Source organism: Schistocerca piceifrons, chromosome 3, assembly GCF_021461385.2.
Source record: "Schistocerca piceifrons isolate TAMUIC-IGC-003096 chromosome 3, iqSchPice1.1, whole genome shotgun sequence".
Classification (NCBI taxonomy): Eukaryota; Metazoa; Arthropoda; class Insecta; order Orthoptera; family Acrididae; genus Schistocerca; species Schistocerca piceifrons.
In genome coordinates, this window is record NC_060140.1 from 371,255,319 (window position 1) to 371,276,798 (window position 21,480).

The 21,480-nt window shown below is 38.4% G+C and overlaps 1 protein-coding gene across 4 annotated transcripts in view; it reads left to right on the top strand.

Annotated features, from left to right (window-relative positions):
- The window catches only part of LOC124788313 (AP-5 complex subunit zeta-1-like), a 158,491-nt gene that overhangs the window by 98,045 nt on the left and 38,966 nt on the right, over positions 1-21,480 (top strand). For 3 of the 4 annotated variants that reach the window (XM_047255548.1, XM_047255549.1, XM_047255550.1), the window contains 2 exons: positions 8,459-8,655; positions 12,931-13,140. In XM_047255548.1, coding sequence (XP_047111504.1) covers positions 8,459-8,655; positions 12,931-13,140 — 407 coding nt within the window. The remainder of the gene's footprint in view (positions 1-8,458; positions 8,656-12,930; positions 13,141-21,480) is intronic. The other variant, XM_047255551.1, reaches the window with a different exon arrangement.

Sequence of the window (21,480 nt, forward strand, 5' to 3'; positions counted from 1 at the left end):
TTTCCTTGTTGACAAGCTGCTGCTAGTCTGTGGCATTCATATGCAGGTGTTGGACAGAAATATGGAAACACCAAAATCACAACAAATTACCATGCCTAATACAGTGTAGAAAACCGCTGGCATTCAAAACAGCTTCCATTCATCTTGGAATGGATAAAAACAGGTCCCGTATGGTTTTCAAGGGAATATTATACCAGTCTTCCTGCAAAATAGTGGCAACTTCAGGTAAAGATGATAAAGATGGATAGTATTCTTCTGTACAAAGTAGACCACAAAGGCTGAATAATATTGAGTGAGATCTAGTGACTTTGGTGACCAGGGGAACTGCAGTAATTCCTCCTCATGCTCGCAAAACCAGTCCTGGACAATGCAAGCAGTGTTAACAGGTGCCCTGTCTTCTTGAAACACGGCATCACCAGTGAACAACAAATATCATACCATGGGATGGACCTAGTCAGCCAATATGATCACATAATCCTTGGCAGAATTGTGACCTTGCAAAGTAGTCATGGGGCCCATGAAATACCATGAAACAGCTGCCCAAATCAACACCAAACTTCTGCCATGTTACACCCTTGGGACAAAAACTTGTCCTAAAGTTGAAAACAGTGCGAAACAAAGCTCACCTGACCAAATGACATTCTTTCATTGCTTCATACTCCATGTTTTATGACTTCAGCATCATGTTTTCCTGTCATGGGTATTTGCATCACTGATGTGTGCTTTTGGAACTCCAGTTTGCCCTGCAGTTCCCAGCTAATGGAGCTACCTTCATGTTGTTTTGTTGCTGACAGGGTTTGCGCAAATGCCGCATTCAATTCTGCAGTGACTTAGTGGATGAGGTTTTTTGCTTTCCCTGTATGTGTTACAGATCTTTGACATAGTGCCTCTTGAAACACCAAACTCTTTAGCTACCTAGGTTACAGAAGCACTCACCATACAATCTCCAATGTAATACACTCACAACAATACAGAACATAGTTCCGATCATGACTGATACTTGCAACATATTGAGGGCACTGTACATGTGCCATTCATGGTCAGATACTGACCACCACCTGCAGGCTGTGCTAGCATCTGCATTTATGTTCAAGCCTGTATTTCTCATAGTGTTTCCAAATTTTTATTCAACCCTGTACAAGTAGACATTGTCAAGATACACCACGTCATCCGACCAAATGTATTTAGTGGCACAATCAAATCTGTGTCACTGTTTCATCAGGTTCTAGCCAGCATCTCCAAAAAACACTACTGGATGCCTGCTATTTCTCTCACTCATTGATACTTTTGTATCCATGAGTACTTTGACAATGAGGGCCATAGGAAGTACTCAGGTTCCTGCCCTTTTAAGCAACAGTTTTTGTGTAATTTTATTGGAGTCACAGCTATGTAATTATCTGAGATACTCTGTCTCTTCACCAAACTATATCACATAACATCTAGGACCAAGTACTAGCTATGAGAGCATCATCATCAACAAGAACGAACAAAGTGAAAGTACATTTATTGAGCTTATAGAAAAAGGGCATATGTAGCTGAGCTGTCTGTCTCAGCAGAGTGTCATCTCATTCAAACATACATAGAAAATTCTTCCAGAGATTTTTAATGTTTCATGATAAATAATTGCATGAGATAGGAAACAAACTGGTGATGCACACATCACTGGCCATTGGCTCTAACCTAAACACCACTGCGGACGATGCACAGCATGCTGTAATATTCTAGAAAATCGTACTATGAATGCATATCACATACGCTAACCTACTCTGAAATCTCAACTGTTCTTTCCCCACTGTGTTGCAACACTCTTACCTAATCAGGCAAATCCTCTTCTGTGTGCCTCTAGCCACATCTGCTTCATTATTATTATTATTCCTGTTGTCAAGCGCCACTTGTGGTCCACACGTGTTTCTCTCTCTCTCTCTCTCTCTCTCTCTCTCTCTCTCTCTCTCTAATCAAAACACCTTCACTTCTCAGTCCCACTCCTCATCCATACTGTTACCAGTTAACCTAGCCTGCTTTTCTTTTTGTACACTCACCTGTTTCATTGTTACTTTCACCGTTGCATCTACACCTGTTTCCTCTGACTTGCAACACTTTGTTTCATCTTTCACATTCTGTTGCCATTTCTCTCCTTCTGTTTATGTGCATTAATCTCATGCCTTGTCAGTTTCCCTTTACAACTCTTCCTTTTCAATTTTTTTATATTCGTTTTTCTATCATATGTATCATTGTCAAGGGAAATGCACTTAAATTTCTTCCGTAATCTTGGTCAGAGTCTTCGCATATAAAATTAACAATAATATTATTATATATTCTTCGTATAGTGATTGTTGTGAATTTTGTCACTGTATCTGATCTGTCTCATTATAATAACTTGTTTAAATCATTGTTTTCGCTACAAAATTCTCCATGTTTGATTATGGTACTCTCATTTCCTCTGAGTGTATTTCTTTTCTTATTTTGAAGACTGTCCATGATCGAGAATGAAAGTGACCTGCTTGCACCCTTCCCTACCTTCCTTTTGTTTGTTCACCAGTGAAAATTAATGACAGTCCCAAAAGCTGAAAAAAGTCCATTGTCTTTTTAATTGGCATTTCTTTCCCTTAATACATATGTTTTGGAGGTGTCAGTTTGGGGTGTTTTATATAATTGTGTTATGGTATTTTACCTTTTCTATTATAATCTGCTGAAATCAATATAATGGAAGGAAACATTCCACGTGGGAAAAATTATATATAAATACAAAGATGAGGTGACTTACCGAACAAAAACGCTGGCAGGTCGATAGACACACAAACAAACACAAACATACACACAAAATTCAAGCTTTCACAACAAATTGTTGCCTCATCAGGAAAGAGGGAAGGAGAGGGGAAGACGAAAGGAAGTGGGTTTTAAAGGAGAGGGTAAGGAGTCATTCCAATCCCGGGAGCGGAAAGACTTACCTTAGGGGGAAAAAAGGACAGGTATACACTCGCACACACGCACATATCCATCCACACATACAGACACAAGCAGACATCTACGTATTATTGAGTATATATATAGGCGGGATAAAATAGTATAGCAGATTACGGTAAAAAGGAGAAGGTGAATTCAAAGTGAAACCAAAGTGAAACTACTGGCAAAAACAGAAAGAGGAAAATAAGACGACAGAAAAGATTTCGAAATGCAACAGTGACAATAACAAACGTAATTGTTGGATTCAAATTAATGATATCAATATAATGGAAGGAAACATTCCACGTGGGAAAAATTATATATAAATACAAAGATGAGGTGACTTACCGAACAAAAACGCTGGCAGGTCGATAGACACACAAACAAACACAAACATACAACGTATTATTGAGTATATATATAGGCGGGATAAAATAGTATAGCAGATTACGGTAAAAAGGAGAAGGTGAATTCAAAGTGAAACCAAAGTGAAACTACTGGCAAAAACAGAAAGAGGAAAATAAGACGACAGAAAAGATTTCGAAATGCAACAGTGACAATAACAAACGTAATTGTTGGATTCAAATTAATGATATCAATATAATGGAAGGAAACATTCCACGTGGGAAAAATTATATATAAATACAAAGATGAGGTGACTTACCGAACAAAAACGCTGGCAGGTCGATAGACACACAAACAAACACAAACATCTGCTTGTGTCTGTATGTGTGGATGGATATGTGCGTGTGTGCGAGTGTATACCTGTCCTTTTTTCCCCCTAAGGTAAGTCTTTCCGCTCCCGGGATTGGAATGACTCCTTACCCTCTCCTTTAAAACCCACTTCCTTTCGTCTTCCCCTCTCCTTCCCTCTTTCCTGATGAGGCAACAATTTGTTGCGAAAGCTTGAATTTTGTGTGTATGTTTGTGTTTGTTTGTGTGTCTATCGACCTGCCAGCGTTTTTGTTCGGTAAGTCACCTCATCTTTGTATTTATATATAATCTGCTGAAAGTATTATATATTTTCTATCTTTGTTCAGTATGGAAAGTAGAAGTATTGAGAAACATCAGCATCAAGAATATCACACTCATTTGTTGTTGGACACTATAGCATTGTTTTATTGCATACTCCTTCAGTACCCAGCATTGCCCAAGCATATATTCCATCTTCTATTAGTCCATCTCCTCGTAACCTAACCCAACCTAACCTAATTTCTGTCCATCTCCTCTTATGTTTCTCCATTTCCTGCTTCCTCCTTCTTTCCCCACGTTATCACCCCTTCTTTCTCCATGTTATCACCCCTTCTTTCTCCATGTTATCACCCCACATCAGTAAAAGGTAGGTGGTTTTACCCCCACAGTATTTCTTTCCAGATTATAACTAACGTATGTACCAAATTTGGTTGAAATTGTTCCAGAGTGTTAGGATGAGCTTTCTAACCATGGCATTGCTTGTGTACACACGTCAAATACATTTCACGTATATTTAAATATTTCACATGTATTTGTACACATATTTCACCTGTATCTCTAGTGAATTTCACCTGCAGTTTCATTTTCACATAGCACAATATTTATGGTGTTGTATCTTCTAAAATACATGTCATTCAATGATATATTTTTGTAGGTTCATTCACCAGCATATGTGGATACTGTCTGCAAATGTGCTGCGAATAGAGATAATAGCAAAGAAGTAACAAATTTAAATGTCATACATGTTGCAGCAGTTTTTCATGCATCTCAGTGTTTATGATGTCATATTTCCTGAACTGCGGTAAAACCCTGTTTCTACATTTTACATTTTCCCACTTTTTATGTTCACTTTTATTGGTCCCAACAGACGTCCTAATCTCTCAATTCACCGCTTGCTTTCCCGTCATTAGTGATTCCATGTCAGAACATTTCCTCTTTTGTAAGTTTTCTTTGACATTATCACAACCTGTAACAGTGATTTTCATAGTGATTTCCCCAAAAAGTGCATCATATTCCTCATCAGTCAGCCTTGGAACAAAGCAGAAAACACAGACTATGCACAAAGATATTGATCTTGGAACATAGCAGTAGTGCAGTAAACGAGATTTTCATTGTCATCATGCTGGGTCGTGGCTGCCTGTAGTACATGTTCGCAGTATTTGGAAGAGTGAGAAATTATGCTGAGTCACTGCCTTAATGATAATCACAGTCTGATGATAGTGACTCTAGAAGCAACCTTCCCTGTGTTCATTGCACAGCTTTAATTTAATTTAATTTCACAGTCATTTACACAGATAAACACTGTTTTTGAAGATGGCCGTGTACAATGGACTTTCATGGATTGTTGTTACTTCCATGTGAAGTACACTAATCTGTACTTGGCACATGCAGTCTTAGGTTGGTATGACCTGATGTCAGACATAAACATTCTTCCCCAGGACACTCTGTCAAATGATAACGATTTCTGCCTTCTTTCTCACGCTGGAAGTCCATGAACAAAGTGACCTCCTTGTCAGCAAGAAGCTATAGATTTTGTGCCCATTGTTATCTGTTTATAGAGGCTGCCATCTTTTGTGTTATTTAACTAATTGTGTATTAAAAGTTTTATTTGCTGTAACTTTATAATGATTATCAATAATAAATATATCTAAAAACAAAGATGATGAGACTTACCAAACAAAAGTGCTGGCAGGTCGATAGACACACAAACATACACACAAAATTCAAGCTTTCGCAACAAACTGTTGCCTCATCAGGAAAGAGGGAAGAAGAGGGAAAGACGAAAGGATGTGGGTTTTAAGGGAGAGGGTAAGGAGTCATTCCAATCCCGGGAGCGGAAAGACTTACCTTAGGGGGAAAAAAGGACAGGTATACACACACACACACACACACACACACACACACACACACACACACACACACACACATGAACACAGGCAGACATTTGTAAAGGCAAAGAGTTTGGGCAGAGATGTCAGTTGAGGCGGAAGTAAAGAGGCAAAGATGTTGTTGAAAGACAGGTGAGGTATGCTGGCCGGTGTGGCCATGCGGTTAAAGGCGCTTCAGTCTGGAACTGCGTGACCGCTACGGTCATAGGTTCGAATCCTGCCTCGGGCACGGATGTGTGTGATGTCTTTAGTTTAGTTAGGTTTAATTAGTTCTAAGTTCTAGGCGACTGATGACCTCAGAAATTAAGTCGCATAGTGCTCAGAGCCATTTGAACCATTTTGAACAGGTGAGGTATGAGCGGCGGCAACTTGAAATTAGCAGAGGTTGAGGCCTGGCAGATAACGAGAAGAGAGGATATACTGAAGGGCAAGTTCCCATCTCCGGAGTTCTGACAGGTTGGTGTTGGTGGGAAGCATCCAGATAATCCGGACAGTGTAAAACTGTGCCAAGACGTGCTGGCCGTGCACCAAGGCATGTTTAGCCACAGGGTGATCCTCATTACCAACAAACACTGTCTGGCTGTGTCCATTCATGCGAATGGACAGTTTGTTGCTGGTAGTTCCCACATAGAAAGCTTCACAGTGTAGGCAGGTCAGTTGGTAAATCACGTGGGTGCTTTCACACGTGGCTCTGCCTTTGATCGTGCACACCTTCCGGGTTACAGGACTGGAGTAGGTGGTGGTGGGAGAGTGCGTGGGACGGGTTTTACACGGGGGGCGGTTACAAAGGTAGGAGCCAGAGGGTAGGGAAGGTGGTTTGGGGATTTCATAGGGATGAACTAAGAGGTTACGAAGGTTAGGTGTACAGCGGAAAGACACTCTTGGTGGAGTGGGGAGGATAACCTGTCCCATGCACCCTCCCACCACCACCTACTCCAGTCCTGTAACCCGGAAGGTGTACACGATCAAAGGCAGAGCCACGTGTGAAAGCACCCACGTGATTTACCAACTGACCTGCCGACACTGTGAAGCTTTCTATGTGGGAACGACCAGCAACAAACTGTCCATTCGCATGAATGGACACAGCCAGACAATGTTTGTTGGTAATGAGAATCACCCTGTGGCTAAACATGCCTTGGTGCATGGCCAGCACATCTTGACACAGTGTTACACCGTCCGGGTTATCTGGATACTTCCCACTAACACCAACCTGTCAGAACTCCGGAGATGGGAACTTGCCCTTCAGTATATCCTCTCTTCTCGTTATCCGCCAGGCCTCAACCTCCGCTAATTTCAAGTTGCTGCCACTCATACCTCACCTGTCTTTCAACAACATCTTTGCCTCTTTACTTCCGCCTCAACTGACATCTCTGCCCAAACTCTTTGCCTTTACAAATGTCTGCTTGTGTCTGTGTATGTGCGGATGGATATGTGTGTGTGCGCGAGTGTATACCTGTCCTTTTTTCCCCCCTAAGGCAAGTCTTTCAGCTCCCGGGATTGGAATCACTCCTTACCCTCTCCCTTAAAACCCATATCCTTTAGTCTTTCCCTCTCCTTCCCTCTTTCCTGATGAAGCAACCGTTTGTTGCGAAAGCTTGAATTTTGTGTGTATGTTTGTGTTTGTTTGTGTGTCTATCGACCTGCCAGCGCTTTTGTTTGGTAAGTCTCATCATCTTTGTTTTTAGATATATTTTTCCCATGTGGAATGTTTCCCTCTATTATATTCTTATCAATAATAAATCTCAATTAGAACATGGATATCTTTTTAATGTGGTTTCATGAAACAGCACAGCTAATTACTGTAAGAAAGAAACAAAAACAATTAATTGTTTCAGATTTATTTAAATAGGCAAAATTTAAATTACTTTAATTTCATATTTTCAACAATATAAAGAGAATGACAGGAAAAGTAAGTTATTCATTTTCACTTGTCGTATTTCCTATGCTTTCCCATGTTTTACATTTTCCTGCATTTTACACTTTTTTGGATCAGTCAGCTGAAAAGTGTAAAAAAGGCATTTTACTGTACGTGTCATACAAAGATGTATTTTTACTGGTACATTCAGTGGTATATGTGAATACTGTCTGCAAAATGTGTCACAAATACAGGTACCAGTGAAGATGTATAAATTAAAACGTTGTGCCTCATGTGGCAGTTTTACTACATGAACTGCTAAAATGTAATAGACTTTCCTTTCCTTTCATTATTTTGTGGGGTGTTGTCAGTGAGGGAAAGTTTCTTAAAGTTTTGAAATTATGTGTAAACTTTGTTTCAAGACATTAAGTGCTCTCATTCTTTAATACTGGATGAATAAACTATGGATATTCATTCATCAGTGGTCTACATTGCTTGTTCACCCCCACCCCTTTGATAGGTAGGTGGTTCTTACCCTCACAGTGATTACCTCCAGACAGTAAGTGATATGTGTACCAAGTTTGGTTGAAATCCCTCCAGTGGTTTAGGAGTAGATGTGGACATTACATACACACACACACACACACACACACACACACACACACACGTTCATATGTACATCCACTTTTATACTATGTATTTATATAATTACCTCAGCTACTCATATTTGGTGCAGACAGTCTAAGCATTGCTTGTATTTCATGACACCTCTGGTTATTATGATACCTAACTGTTACAGCTTCTGCACAGCCTGTTGGATCTGCCAGTTCTTGCTGCAAGCTTGTTACTGCATCAGGTACCTGCTGTATTGCCCACAGAACAGAGCAGTAATAGTTGCTGGGCAAGTCTTGTGGTTGATGTACGATCTGCAGCTTTCCGATCTACCTTTAGTTATCTCTTAAGACAACAGAGCCAGAAAGGTCAACTCCCTGGAAGGTACATTTTCATTTAGCATATCCACTTTAGTTTATTGCAGTACAATACAATTTTACACATAACTTTTAATTTTTGGGCATGTTATGCATGGATTTATATTTTACATTTTTCTTGTTTGTCAAAGATGTGGTTAACGAGGAAACCACTGTGATGTAGAACGTAATTTAGAAACTCTTCTCCATAATTGTACAGAGTATTTCAGAACTGCCTAATCAATCTGCATTTTAAATCCATTCCTGTCATGCTCTCAAGGTGTCATACCATTTCTGTAATTTTTTTACACAAAAATATGTTGTTAAAATGGTTTAAATGCACCAGATGTATCAATGATGAAATGAAATGATATGATATGTTGGCCTTGCAATTCCTCCACCAAATCCATTCTCCCAGTCGTATGACTTCTACATAGTGGTTTTTAGAAATTGTGAATGGGACCATCAGTGACAGTAAAGTGGGATTCAGGCCTTGAGGCACACTCATATAGTCTAATGGTTAAGGCAAGTGCTCATGGTAACCAGGAAACCTAGCTTTGTGTCCAGGTCTGGCACAGATTGACAGTTGTCATGACATGTGTAAATGTTTTGTTAACATCTTTCCTTCCTAACACTAATCTTACTCGTGGTTTTGCCTTTCTATAAATTATTCAAAGATTCCATCCATGTTACGTGGTGAATAATCTGCAAACTTTCAGCTGAAACAATTTCTATCTTTCTCAAGAATGATTATTATGTACATTGCCTGACCAAAAGAAGTGAAGCACCCATAAGAAATTGTCTAATGCCAGTGTTACTTCGTACGTGTACACATTATCGGCAGGTGTGAAAATGATTTAGCGTCTCAGTTCTCCATGACAGGCAGAATGGCCATCAGAGCTACCAGGCCTGGTATGCTATATTAGAGGTGTGGGCAACATTAGATTTTGAAAAGAAAACAGAGATGCCCTGTACTCAGGTGAAACACTGTTATCAGCACCTGACAGAGTCTCAAAAGGGCTTCATTTTAGTTTCCATTTGGCCAGTGGGTTGAATCGTGCAATATCCAGATTTGTGGAGCATTCAGATGTAACAGTGACCTAATGTTGCATTGCAAGAAAACATGAGGGCAGGCATACTCGTCGTAAGCATTCCAGTTGACCCTGTGTGACCACCACAATGGAGAATCGCCATATTGTGCACCAAGAATAGCTCATCACATCTTTATCTCACATCCGAGAACAAGTATGAGAGTCCCTGCAACATTCTGTGTCATCCTACACCATTGGTTGTTGACTGAGAGCGGAATGGCTAGGGAATTACATTCCTATGTGTGGAGTGCCATTAAGACCACAACATAAACAGTTGCATTTGGGGTGGTTTTGTGACAGGGAAGCATGGGCTGCTGATGAATGGTGTCACACTTATGTTTAGCAATGAACCACAGTTCTGCATTACTATGGATTACAATTGCTGACGAGCGTGGTGGCAACCTGGGCAGAAGTCCCATTCTTCCAAAGTTTTGGAGATGCACAGTGGTGGTACTCTTAGTGTCATGATTAGGGACCTGTTGGGTATGTTTTCAGGTCCTGGTTGGTAGTGTTTGAGGAAATTCTGACATCACAATGGTACATCAAGGACATCCTACATCATCATGTGTTAGCTCTCACATGGCAGTGTTGTGGTACCATTTTTCAACAGAACAGTGCTTGTCCACATATGGCACATGTTTCTGTGAACTGTCTGCATGATGTTGGAGTATTCCTGTGACCTGCAAGGTTCCCAGATCTGTCCCATATAGAACATGTGTTCGACCAGTTTCAACATCAACTCATCCCATTGCCAGTATCCAGAATATCAATGACCATTTACAACAGTTGTGGGCCAGCTTGCCTCAGTTTTGTAATAACAGAAATAACTTGACATATTTTTTCAATCTATGAAGTTTCATTTTGTTTCCTCCTCCTTCACTTCTGGGTGCTTCAGTTTTTCTTGTCATGCAATATAATTTATCTGCTGCCCTTAATGTACATGTTGGGTTAGCTATTAGAAAGTCACTATTGGCTAACCTTTATAGTGTTTCTCTTTGCATTCACACTGTAGCATTTAGCTGCCTGCCCCCACCCCTTCCACCTTTTCATATATTGATGTGTTAAATGAATTTTAAACAAAGCTAAGTAGCACATGGCTAATTATCAGCAACCAGTAGAGATGCCCACATTCTTGGCCTGTGACTTGGCCGATGTTGTTACGTTAAGCAAATAAGTGTCATCAAAAATAGTCTATTAAGTCGCAGTGTTAAATACACCAGTATCGGTAAGATAATGAGGTTGTTGCTAGACCTGTCTCTGTAGTACAAGTGTCACTGGAAAGTCCATTTGCAATTTGTACAACAAAACCCCAGATGAAAAACCATACAAAATGTGCAAGATAATTATAAAATTACTTGTTTCCAAAATAAACATAAGGAGCACAGTGGCATTAAAGCACTTCTTTCCTATACAGTTTAATGCAGTTATAAATATGGATCATATTGTCCAAGAAGCAAAAGTTCAGATGCTGGTGAAGAAAGTCACTCATAAAAAATGTTGCAAGACATAACAAGAATAATAATGAGAACATTTTCAGAAATATTCAAAAATCAGTCTCCAGAGGAAAGCTCTGCAAAGACCGCCTATGTGCCGGTTGGTTATTATTAAACTGATAATGTTCCGAGTGCTACAGTGTGCCAAAAAACGAAGGGCAAAGTGATGATGTATCCTATCTTCGAGCTTCGTTGGTGCACATTCTGATTCTTGTAAGGGTACCTATGTAAAATGTGCCATAAAATATTTGAAACTGTTGATCAGGGGACAGACAATTCCCTTGGCATAGCTTGAGCAGTGGCTGCAGAGTTTGAGACGTGCTGCACAGTCAGCTACAGCTACAGAAAGTTTATCATCAGATGCCATGGGAATGGACTGCCTCCCTCTCTCTGCTGCACCACGTAATTCCACCTGTTTCTTCAAACTTCTTTATCATATTCTTTAGCTCGTTTATAGATGTGATGCCTCTTCGCAGCTGTTTCTGTCAGTGATATTCCCACAGTGTAGCACTGCTATTGCTGCCATTCTGATAAAACAGCTTTACTAGCTGTGCATGCTCTTTCTTCTCAATAGCCATCACATTTCATGCAAAAAACTTCAACCTTCTTAACCCCAGACACCAACAGTCCTTACAGAAGAAGTCAATATTCTTTGCCAAGTCACAAACAGCATGCTAATGTCAAAACAGGAAACATTTCACACTGTGACTGCTTACAGCATCATATTTTCACCTAGAGACGGAAAGTGGAACTGTTATTTTTTCAGTATACTCCACAAGCGCACCAATTAATGAACGTACCTACGATGTTTCAGCACCCTGTGATGTATACAGCCCACACTACATCACTAGGAACACCATCAGTTTAATTATAACTACTGTATGCTATGCATGAGATACACCATATTTATGTCATCCCTGTAACGCAGGGTGAATTCAATTGGAATTTCAGAGTTTGCTTTTGATTGTCCTATGAGTTGGAGCATGCATCATATGGCACACTTGTACCATTTGTTCAGTCAGCCAAAGTCTTTATATTTCATTGAAAGTGAATTTTAATTCTGAAATAGTTCGTTCATCCATAAATGTTCCTGTCAAATGATGTAGGTAGTGGTACTGGAAATGATGATGTATTGCTCAGTTTTTGGAATGCAGTTTGTACAATTACATACAGTCAGTTAATAAACAAAATGTGCACTTACAGAATATTGATGTGGTGATGAAGCTTGACTGAGGCAGAAATCTGTGTTTCATCCTCAGTGAAAGACCTAAAAAAATCAAATCACCATTGCACATACCTCAACAAAATATGATAAAACCCTTACGTAATGCTTCATTGTGGCAGATGCTGGTTTTCCTTGGAATGGTAATAGAAGATAAGTTTTCTGTCATGTTCATAATGTTAATATACTATGTTCTTGTTAATAAACAAATCACTCTCCTGACTGATGAGAGTTACATAAGATACACATAACAATACAGAGAATAAAGAGTTCTTACCTCTGATCATTTTTATTTACATCTTGTCTTTATGTTATGTTCAAATTAAGATTTTCACATGGCAGATAAGTAATAAAACTTTATATTTACCTTATTTTTCCATAATGTGATAAGTTAATTATAATGATTAGCCTGTAACATGCAGCATGTAGTCATCCATTATCAAATTAATTACATAATTCTGCCATTATGAAATAAAGTTTTATTTCTGTATCAAAAGGTTAGGTGCATACATCGATCTGCTTGGAGAACTGGCAACACAGTCTCTTGTTATAACCTGCAGTCAGATTGTGCCACTTCTGTTAGACAAGTTTTTCTCGGCCCTCGTGCTTCAAGGTGATGCTGATGCTGCAGCTGATGTTTTATGTGCTCTTCTTACCAGACTAACACTTCTATTCAAAGTTCCTGGATACACCGATTCAGTTCATAAGTAAGTTCAAAGTGCAGTCAGTGAAATATACCTTATAATGTTGTCATGCATTACACACACGAAAAACTTATTAAATTTAAGTATCTTGTAAAATTTCTGTTGTTCCATTATCTACTTTTGTGACACGATTCTACAGCGGTTTTTCTTTAGAGATACAGTTGAAGAATAATTTACCTACATATTAGCAGAATATCTGTAATGTATTTATATATTTTCCGTACAGTAACACAGGATTTGTTTTTTAATGTGGACGTATTTTACACTTTTCATCATATTTTTACCTTTACAAACAATAAAAAAGTTATGTATTTTGATTACTGGTACTTACATATACTATTGGTACAAATGAAAGTCTTTTACTCCTCTGAAGGGAATTCCTTAATACTAGAAAAACATTTATTGGTAAGAAACTCCTGCAGTTCCGTTTCAAAGCAGCTTCTGCTTGAGCTTTTTAAATTCTCTTTATATGTGTTGTAAAATCTGTTTCCCGTGTAATAGGGGCTGTTGTCTCCACATTCTGAGTTGTGTGTTTCCAGATGATAATCGCTTGTCTACAAGTGTTATAAATGTGTAAATCTTTATTTAGACTACTGTACTGCTTTTATTGTTAAATTATTTGAAGACTTGTTCCCAAGAGAGATACCTGTTTAATGTTACTCAAAGGAAGACAGTTGTATCACCCAGTTTCATTTCTATTCCATCATTGACACAACATCATGTTGCACACTGTCACGTTGTTGGTGTATGTGGGAGTCCATTAAGCTTAATCAGTTATATTTAATGCCAAGTAAGAAACCAGAGTAATTCAGGACCAGATTATTATTGCTGGGTGCACAGTTAATAACTGTTGTGTCATCTGCATGGTTAAGTACTTTGTTGTTGGGCACTATGGTATATCATTAACATCTGATATTAAGAATAGAGGCCACAGAACTGACCCTTAATGCACACTACACTTTGTTACAGCTCAACTGAACCTGCCACTCTGTATGTGACTTGTTCAATCTCATATCTGGCTTGTAGGTATGATTGTAACAGTCTTTTAGCTATTCCTCTGATACCACAAGTTTTCATTTTATCAAGCAGCAGGTCGTAAGATACTTTGTCAAATGCACACGATAGATCCAGGAAAAACATGCTGTCCTTTCCCTCTCATCTAATTTCATTAACATTGTATGCTCTGGATTGTATATGGCAGGTGATGCTGAGTAGCTTTTCCTAAAATCATTTTGCATTTCTTACAGCACTTGCTGTTTGAAAAGAAAGTTTTCTAAGATCAGTGCAATAATTTTTTTCTAATACTTTTACTTGAGATGAAAATAATGGGCCATTAGTTTTTGGCTTTGTTGTTACTATCTTTTTTAAGCAGTGTCTTGACTATTGTAAACTTTACTTCAGATTGAAACGCACCTTCACTTAAACTTTCATTGAACAGGTTAACCAGAGCAAAAATTTGTGTGTGTTTGCATCTTCTTAATATAATGGAGGAATTTTATCTCATCCAACAGAGACCTTATTCTGCTTTATTGTCTCTATTTCTGTTGTATATGTTTCATAAATATAAACTGATTTCTGTACCTATAATGGCCTGTTTCCAATAACTAAGAGGAGGAAAATGGAGTGATGTTGGCGGATAAATTATGGCCAATGAGAAATAATGCAGTCACTGACAGGAAGTATAAATACATTCTTATCAACAAAAAGCTGGGGCATTTGATGAGAGATGATTGGCTAACAGAGTGTGATTGCAAACAGCAAATACACAGAGCAAGGAAACTTAATTCCAATTAATTTATCCCCACTCAAAAACAAGAAACAGACATAATAAACAATCAGTAATAGGTGTATGTGTATGATGCAGTACAAAATCAAAGATTCTGTACTATGGCATAATGTGGAACTATTATTCCCTCACTCTACCGCATTTGGGCAACAATCTATAGAAATGTGCTTGATGTCTTGTAATTTTTAAACTTGAATCTGTAACAGACTCATACTTATGTTTACTCCCATTTACAAAAAGGAGCCATACAGAACTGACTGTATTCATAAATTATAAATATTCTACAACTCAAGCTACAAGGTACAGAAATTCTACTTCTGTAGAAGATAATGCTACAGTACTTTGTTTTTCTAGTGCCCATCTTACAATGTTACCAAATAATTTGGTATTATAACCAGAAGTTGATTTTATGATTGACCTATTGGCCCAATCACCATAAGCTACCACAGCTTCATCGTTGCTTTCATTTTTATAATGTACAGGTCTACTATAAATAAAATTATTCTTCATTTTTAAAGTTCTATATTTTCCAAAGTATTACATATACAAATTTGACTGATGCATGAATAGAAATGTGAACTCACCAGATTTGCAATTTACACTATACAGATATTGTATGATTGCTCCTCTGGCCACCACACAATGCCTGTCGAAGCTGTGATCAAGTTTATTCTATACTTTATATAGCAACATCCTACAGTGAGCACAGCAGTATTGATGTGTTCTTTGAACTATTCCAGTGTTCCTGGCAATGGGGGTATGTAAATATGGTCCTTAATGTACCAAAAGTAAAAAGTCACAATGTGTTAGATCAGGCAACCTGGGGCCAAGGAAGCAGTCACACCATCTTCGCCACCATGCCCAACCCAGCATTGGGGAAGTTCGCCATTTAGAGAGTGACAGACATCAATGCTCCAATGAGGGGTGTCTTGGTGGAAGATGAAATTCTCGGCATCAACAGTCAGTTGGGAAGACTGCCACAACTTCAACTCATCAAGGTAGGAGACATTTGTCACAGCCCTCCTGCAGAAGAAAAAAAATTCACCGCCACACCTTCATCTGTGACATTGCACAGAAAACATTAATTTTAAGTGAATATACCACAATTTCATATGTATTTTCAGAGGCCCTTACTCTCACATTGTGATGATTAACCTTTCCAGATAAATGGAAGGTAGCTTCATCACTGAGTATCAGTTTGGGGCGAAACTCTTTCCTTGCTTTGTCATCATTTTGTCAACGCACCTCATTCATAATACCAAGAGGTGTACACAATGCTAAGTTCGTGAGTTTGTAGTTATATTCATAAATCAGTCATATTTGTGTATGTTATACATTGAAAAATATAGAACTTTGAAAATGAATGAATCATCTATAGTAGCCCTGTAATCTATGATATAATGTGTCTTTTGTGCTAATAGTATTCTATTTAAACCTTTCCTATATGCTTCCTTTGAATCACTCTGATAATGACTGAAATAATTAATGGCAAAGTGTAAATCAAGTCATGCTTTAGTCACATAAAGCAAACATCCTACTAGTTCTCTACAATGCACTTTCTCATTCATTTTCATATTCTCAACTTCTTTGTAATTCAGTTACATGTGTGTGTTAGGCTTACATTCATTCATGCTGAAGCTCTGCATCACATTTTCTGACTCATAACTATCCCATTCTCCCTTTTATCTACTTTAACTATCAAAAACAGTCTCCTAAATCTTTCATTTTAAATCTACTTGTTAATGTTAATTTGAATTCTTCACTTTTTGTTCTGTCATTTCCCAAAATGTTGATGTCATCAATGTTCAGCAAAACTGTACAATCACCTATCAGCAATACTTTAAACAAAGCCTAGATCATTAACAAACTTGTCAAATGTGAAATTTTAAGATCTTGAGGCCTGCTTTAGACCATAAAATGCTTTGTTTAGCTTACCTGCACTACCTGGTTCTACATTCACTACTACCTGGAAATTATATAAATTTAATCTTCTACATTTTTTTTAAAGGAAAGCACTTTTTACATTTAGACAGTTTGTAACCAGTTTTTCGCAATTCAACTGCACATAATGTCCTCAGAATTGTCAGTCTTGCTACAGGAGCATATGTTTCATTATACTCGAACCCTTTTCTTTGAGAACAGTCATGAATGAGTAGCCTAGCTTTCTAATGACTACTGTTACTTAAATCATCATGTTTCAATTTAAAAACTCACTAAGTGTCAATAGCCCTCTTTTTTTCAGATAGGTCACAAATGTCCAGGTCTTAATTTCATTAACCTCTTCTACTACTGTGTGAAATCTGTGTCCTTTGTCTGTTCTGATGAAAATGTCACTGAAATTCTCAGGAACATTGTTGATCTAACACTGAATAGTCTTTCCTCCATGGCGGGCATTTTCTCTCTCTTTCCCAAGTCTATGGCCTTCAGGAGATTTAACTCCTTCAGTTATTTTTGGCTGACATGAAATCATCTCGGTAGTCGATTTTGTCTTCATCAATGATAATTACAACATTTCTGTCTCTTTTCAAGAGAAGCGGGTCTCATTATTACGATCAAAATTATTTTAATCATACTTGACATCCCTTCCAAGAATGATGCATCTCTTTTCTGGGCACCAAAGCAATATTGAACCATTAAGCATATCTTTATTCTGGCACCAAATTTTCTTGCAATCAGTTCTCCAAGAAGCTATAAGTATACCACACAACCAAACACTTCCAGTTTCTGCAGTTTCAGCATTTCACCATACCACATAAGGTGCTGGAACTTCCAGTCGATGGTGTTCTGGTTATCAGCTAAACAACAGTCAGTACTGCTTCTGGCTGAAACGATTTTCTGAATTTACTGTTCAAAAGCTTGCAGTGAGCTTGGTTTGTAATGTATTTATCATGTATTCCATTTTGTTGTGTGTATTCCTTAGTAAATTAATATTGAATTCCCTTTTCTTTAAAAAGAGCTATTCATTTCATTGGACAACTATTCACCTTCATCATCATAGTGAAATCTACTTATCCTCTAATTGAAATGAACTGTTGCCATTGCTTCATACTGTTTTAAATATTCTAGCATTGGAGCTTTATTATGTATCTTATAAACAGCTGTAAAATGAATATAATTTTCTATAAATGTAATGACATCTCTCTTTCTCATATAACATATGGGAATAGTAGGACACATGATGTCATTGTATACTAACTCCAGTGGCCATTTTGCTATATCCATTTCTGGCAATGTAGAAGTCTTGTCTGTTACCTTCCATACAGATTATTCTCCATTTTGGTGTCTATCTTCAGTATTCATTCTTTCTCTAATAGCTCTTGCCCATTTTGGTTGAGATTTTTAGCAGATCAGTCAGAAGTTTGTCTGCTACTATTAATCAAATTGAGAGCCAAAGTATCTCCCTCTCACTGAAACTTTGAATTTGATTGACAGTTTTATACAAATGCTGATTTCCAGAAAGGTCAACAGATTCATAACTGTAGCACTTAATGAAATGTTGAAAAGCCTTGTGGAAGATGGTATTATTATAGAAAATGACTTCAACATTTTTGATGACTCTGTGAATTACATAAAAAGTGTATTTTAGGTCAGTATCGAGATAGTCAGAATTGATCTTGGATTCATTGCAACAATCTGCTCACTGGACTGATGTTCAGGATTATAGTTTTTGCCTGTCTGCTTTCAATGAGAATTCACTAATCAGTGAGTTTGGACACATTAAGAACATAATAGAAAAGCATATCAAAGATAGGGTAATGATGGAAGTGCCTCTAGGAGAGAGACGGACTACAATATTTGGAAAATATAGAGAAAATTGTTAATTTTGCATTGTGTGTACCAGGTACAAGTGCTGCAGTAGAAAAGGGTTTTCAGTTTGATTAATATGTATTGGCATGATGAAAAAAGTCATGTTGTCATTACAGTGAAAACTCATTGCAACCACACTCTGCAAGTCCACGGAACATGGATATCATGGGTCAAAGTCAGACCGCGCCATATCACAAGGGTGCACACCTATAGGTGGTCTAAGCTTGATGGAACAGTAAAGAGCTTTCCTGAGTGCCTTTTGTCTTGCTATAGCCACCTTACTCTGCTGAGTGATGCCTGTAGCCATCACAAACTCACTGAACCCACAATGCCCAGTGGGGAGAGCGGAACGCCATTCTGACAATCCAAAGCATGGCCAGGTGTCAATCGTACAGACTTCGGCAGAGGGAGCTGCTGTGTCATTAGTGAGGTGGCCAGGATACCACAAATATAAAACACAAATAATGATGTGTTAATATCCAAGTGCACTAGATCATCAGCACAACATGATTTATGTTTTATATTTGTAGTATTTTATGTTTTACATGCTGATGCGCCTTTCTACCTTTTATTGTAAAATGAAGTGTCACCACTATCTGGACTGCAAGTTTGTGAAGACATGAACTTCTGTTAATATGTTACAAGACACAGTGATGACTACAAAGATCTGTTGAAACTGGTAACCAACAAAAAGATTTACAAGTGATCCTGGAAAACTTAATTATTTGACAAAAGAATTTAATTGAGTATATAAAAAGTCTACTCACCAAGCAGTGGCAGAACACAAACATAAAAGGAGATTGTAATTAGACAAGCTTTCGGAGCCAGTGGCTCCCTCCTCAGGCAGAAAGGTTGAAGGGGAAGGAAGAGGGTGAAATAAAAGGACTGGAGAAGTCTAGGAAAAGGGGTAGATTTTGGGAAAGTCACCCAGAAATGCAGGTCAGGGCAGACTTTCCACATGGGATAAGGAAAGACTGATTGTTGGAGACTGCATTCGACAAGATTTGAAAACCTGAGAGCTTAAAGGTGGAAGAGGGTAATATGTAGGACATAAGTTACTGCTGAAACATCATGCACGAGTGAATAAGAGTGAAGAGTTAAGTGCACTGTACATAACAGAGGTGGGAGGCGGGTGGTGAACAATAAATGGGTAAGACGATGAAAGATTTAGAAAACTAAAATGGAATGAAGGAATGTGTAGTTACTGTGAAAGAAATGCTGAGATGGGAGAAATTAACAGAAATTAAGGCCAGATGGCGGGGGGGGGGGGGGGGGCAGGGCAGAACCAAAGACATGTTGCACTGCTAGTTCCCATCTGCGGAGTTCTGAGAAACTAGTGTTTGAGGGAAGAATCCAGAAGGCGTATGTGGTGAAACAGGCACCGAGGTCACAATTGTCATGTTGTACAGCATGCTCTGCAACAGGATATTGCGTGTTGCCAGGTTACACCATCTGTCCATGCCCTTTCATCCTAATTTATAATTTGGTACTAGTCATGCTGATGTAAAAGGCCAAACAGTGTTTACATAACAGCTGATATATGACGTGTCATTTCATAGGTGGCTCTGCATTTGATAATATATGTGTTGCCAGTTACAGGACTGCTATAGGTGGTGGTAGGAGGATGCATAGGGCAAGTCTTGCAGCAGGAATGGCCACAAGGGTAGGAGCCATAGGTAAGGGAGATGGGTGCAGGAGCATAGAGCCTGACAAGGATTTTGCAGAGATTGGGAGGGCAACGAAAATCTATTCTGTGTGTGGTGGGCAAAATTTCAGACAGAATGGATCTCATTTCAGGGCATGATTTTAGGAAGTCATGGTCCTCTCAAAGTAGCTGATTATACATTCCAGATCAGGACAATACTGGGTCACCATTGGTATGCTCCGAAGTTGTTTTTTGGAGGAATCAGCAGTACCAGGATTGGACATGATGGCCCAGGAAATTTGCTTTTGAACTAGGTTGGTGGGGTAATTATTTGCAGTGTAGGCTGAGGTGAGAATGGTGGTGTATTGCTGGAAAGAGTCTGCATCCAAACAAATATGTTTGCCCCAGATACCAAGGCTGTGTGGTAGGGAATGTTTGATGTGGAACAGATGGCAACTGTCAAAATGTAAGTCATCATCATCAGTTATCTGCTATATTAGCAGGTCCTTTGCCTCTCCATTTTCTGCGATCCATTGCTTCCTTCTTAAGGGACTCCGGAAAGGCTCAAAATCATGAAAAGTTCAATTTTTACTTTTTTGCGTTTTCTGAATCAGCAGACTATTACCTTTTAATAGATATATAATTTATTCAATTCCGACGACTACAACTATTTTTAAATTTTTTTTGAAATGTGTTCTACATGGGCGTGAACCACTGTGGCGCTGTTAAACTGCTGTCAAATGGTGTTATTATTAACGTCCGTGTTCATCAGGTACATTTTAGTGATGTGAGATAAAGTATGTGTTGTGGCTAACCTGTGATGGTTCAATATATATCGCTGGTGTGATTGTCGATTGTTTCATGTTTATTTACTCTGTCGTTATCTCGAAAATATTCGTAATTAATTCTGTTTCTTGAGTCTCTGTTTTGTTGAAGTATAATAATGAGTAAAAGTAAAGTTATTAGAAATCCTCTGAAGGCTTTTAAGAAAAGGAGAAATGTTGGAAAGCCAAAGGTATGTGTTATTACTGTAAACAATAAAGACGATAACCAAGTGAGTGAACCTAACCTCTCAAGTACACCTGCCCATAGCAGTCAAAGTGGG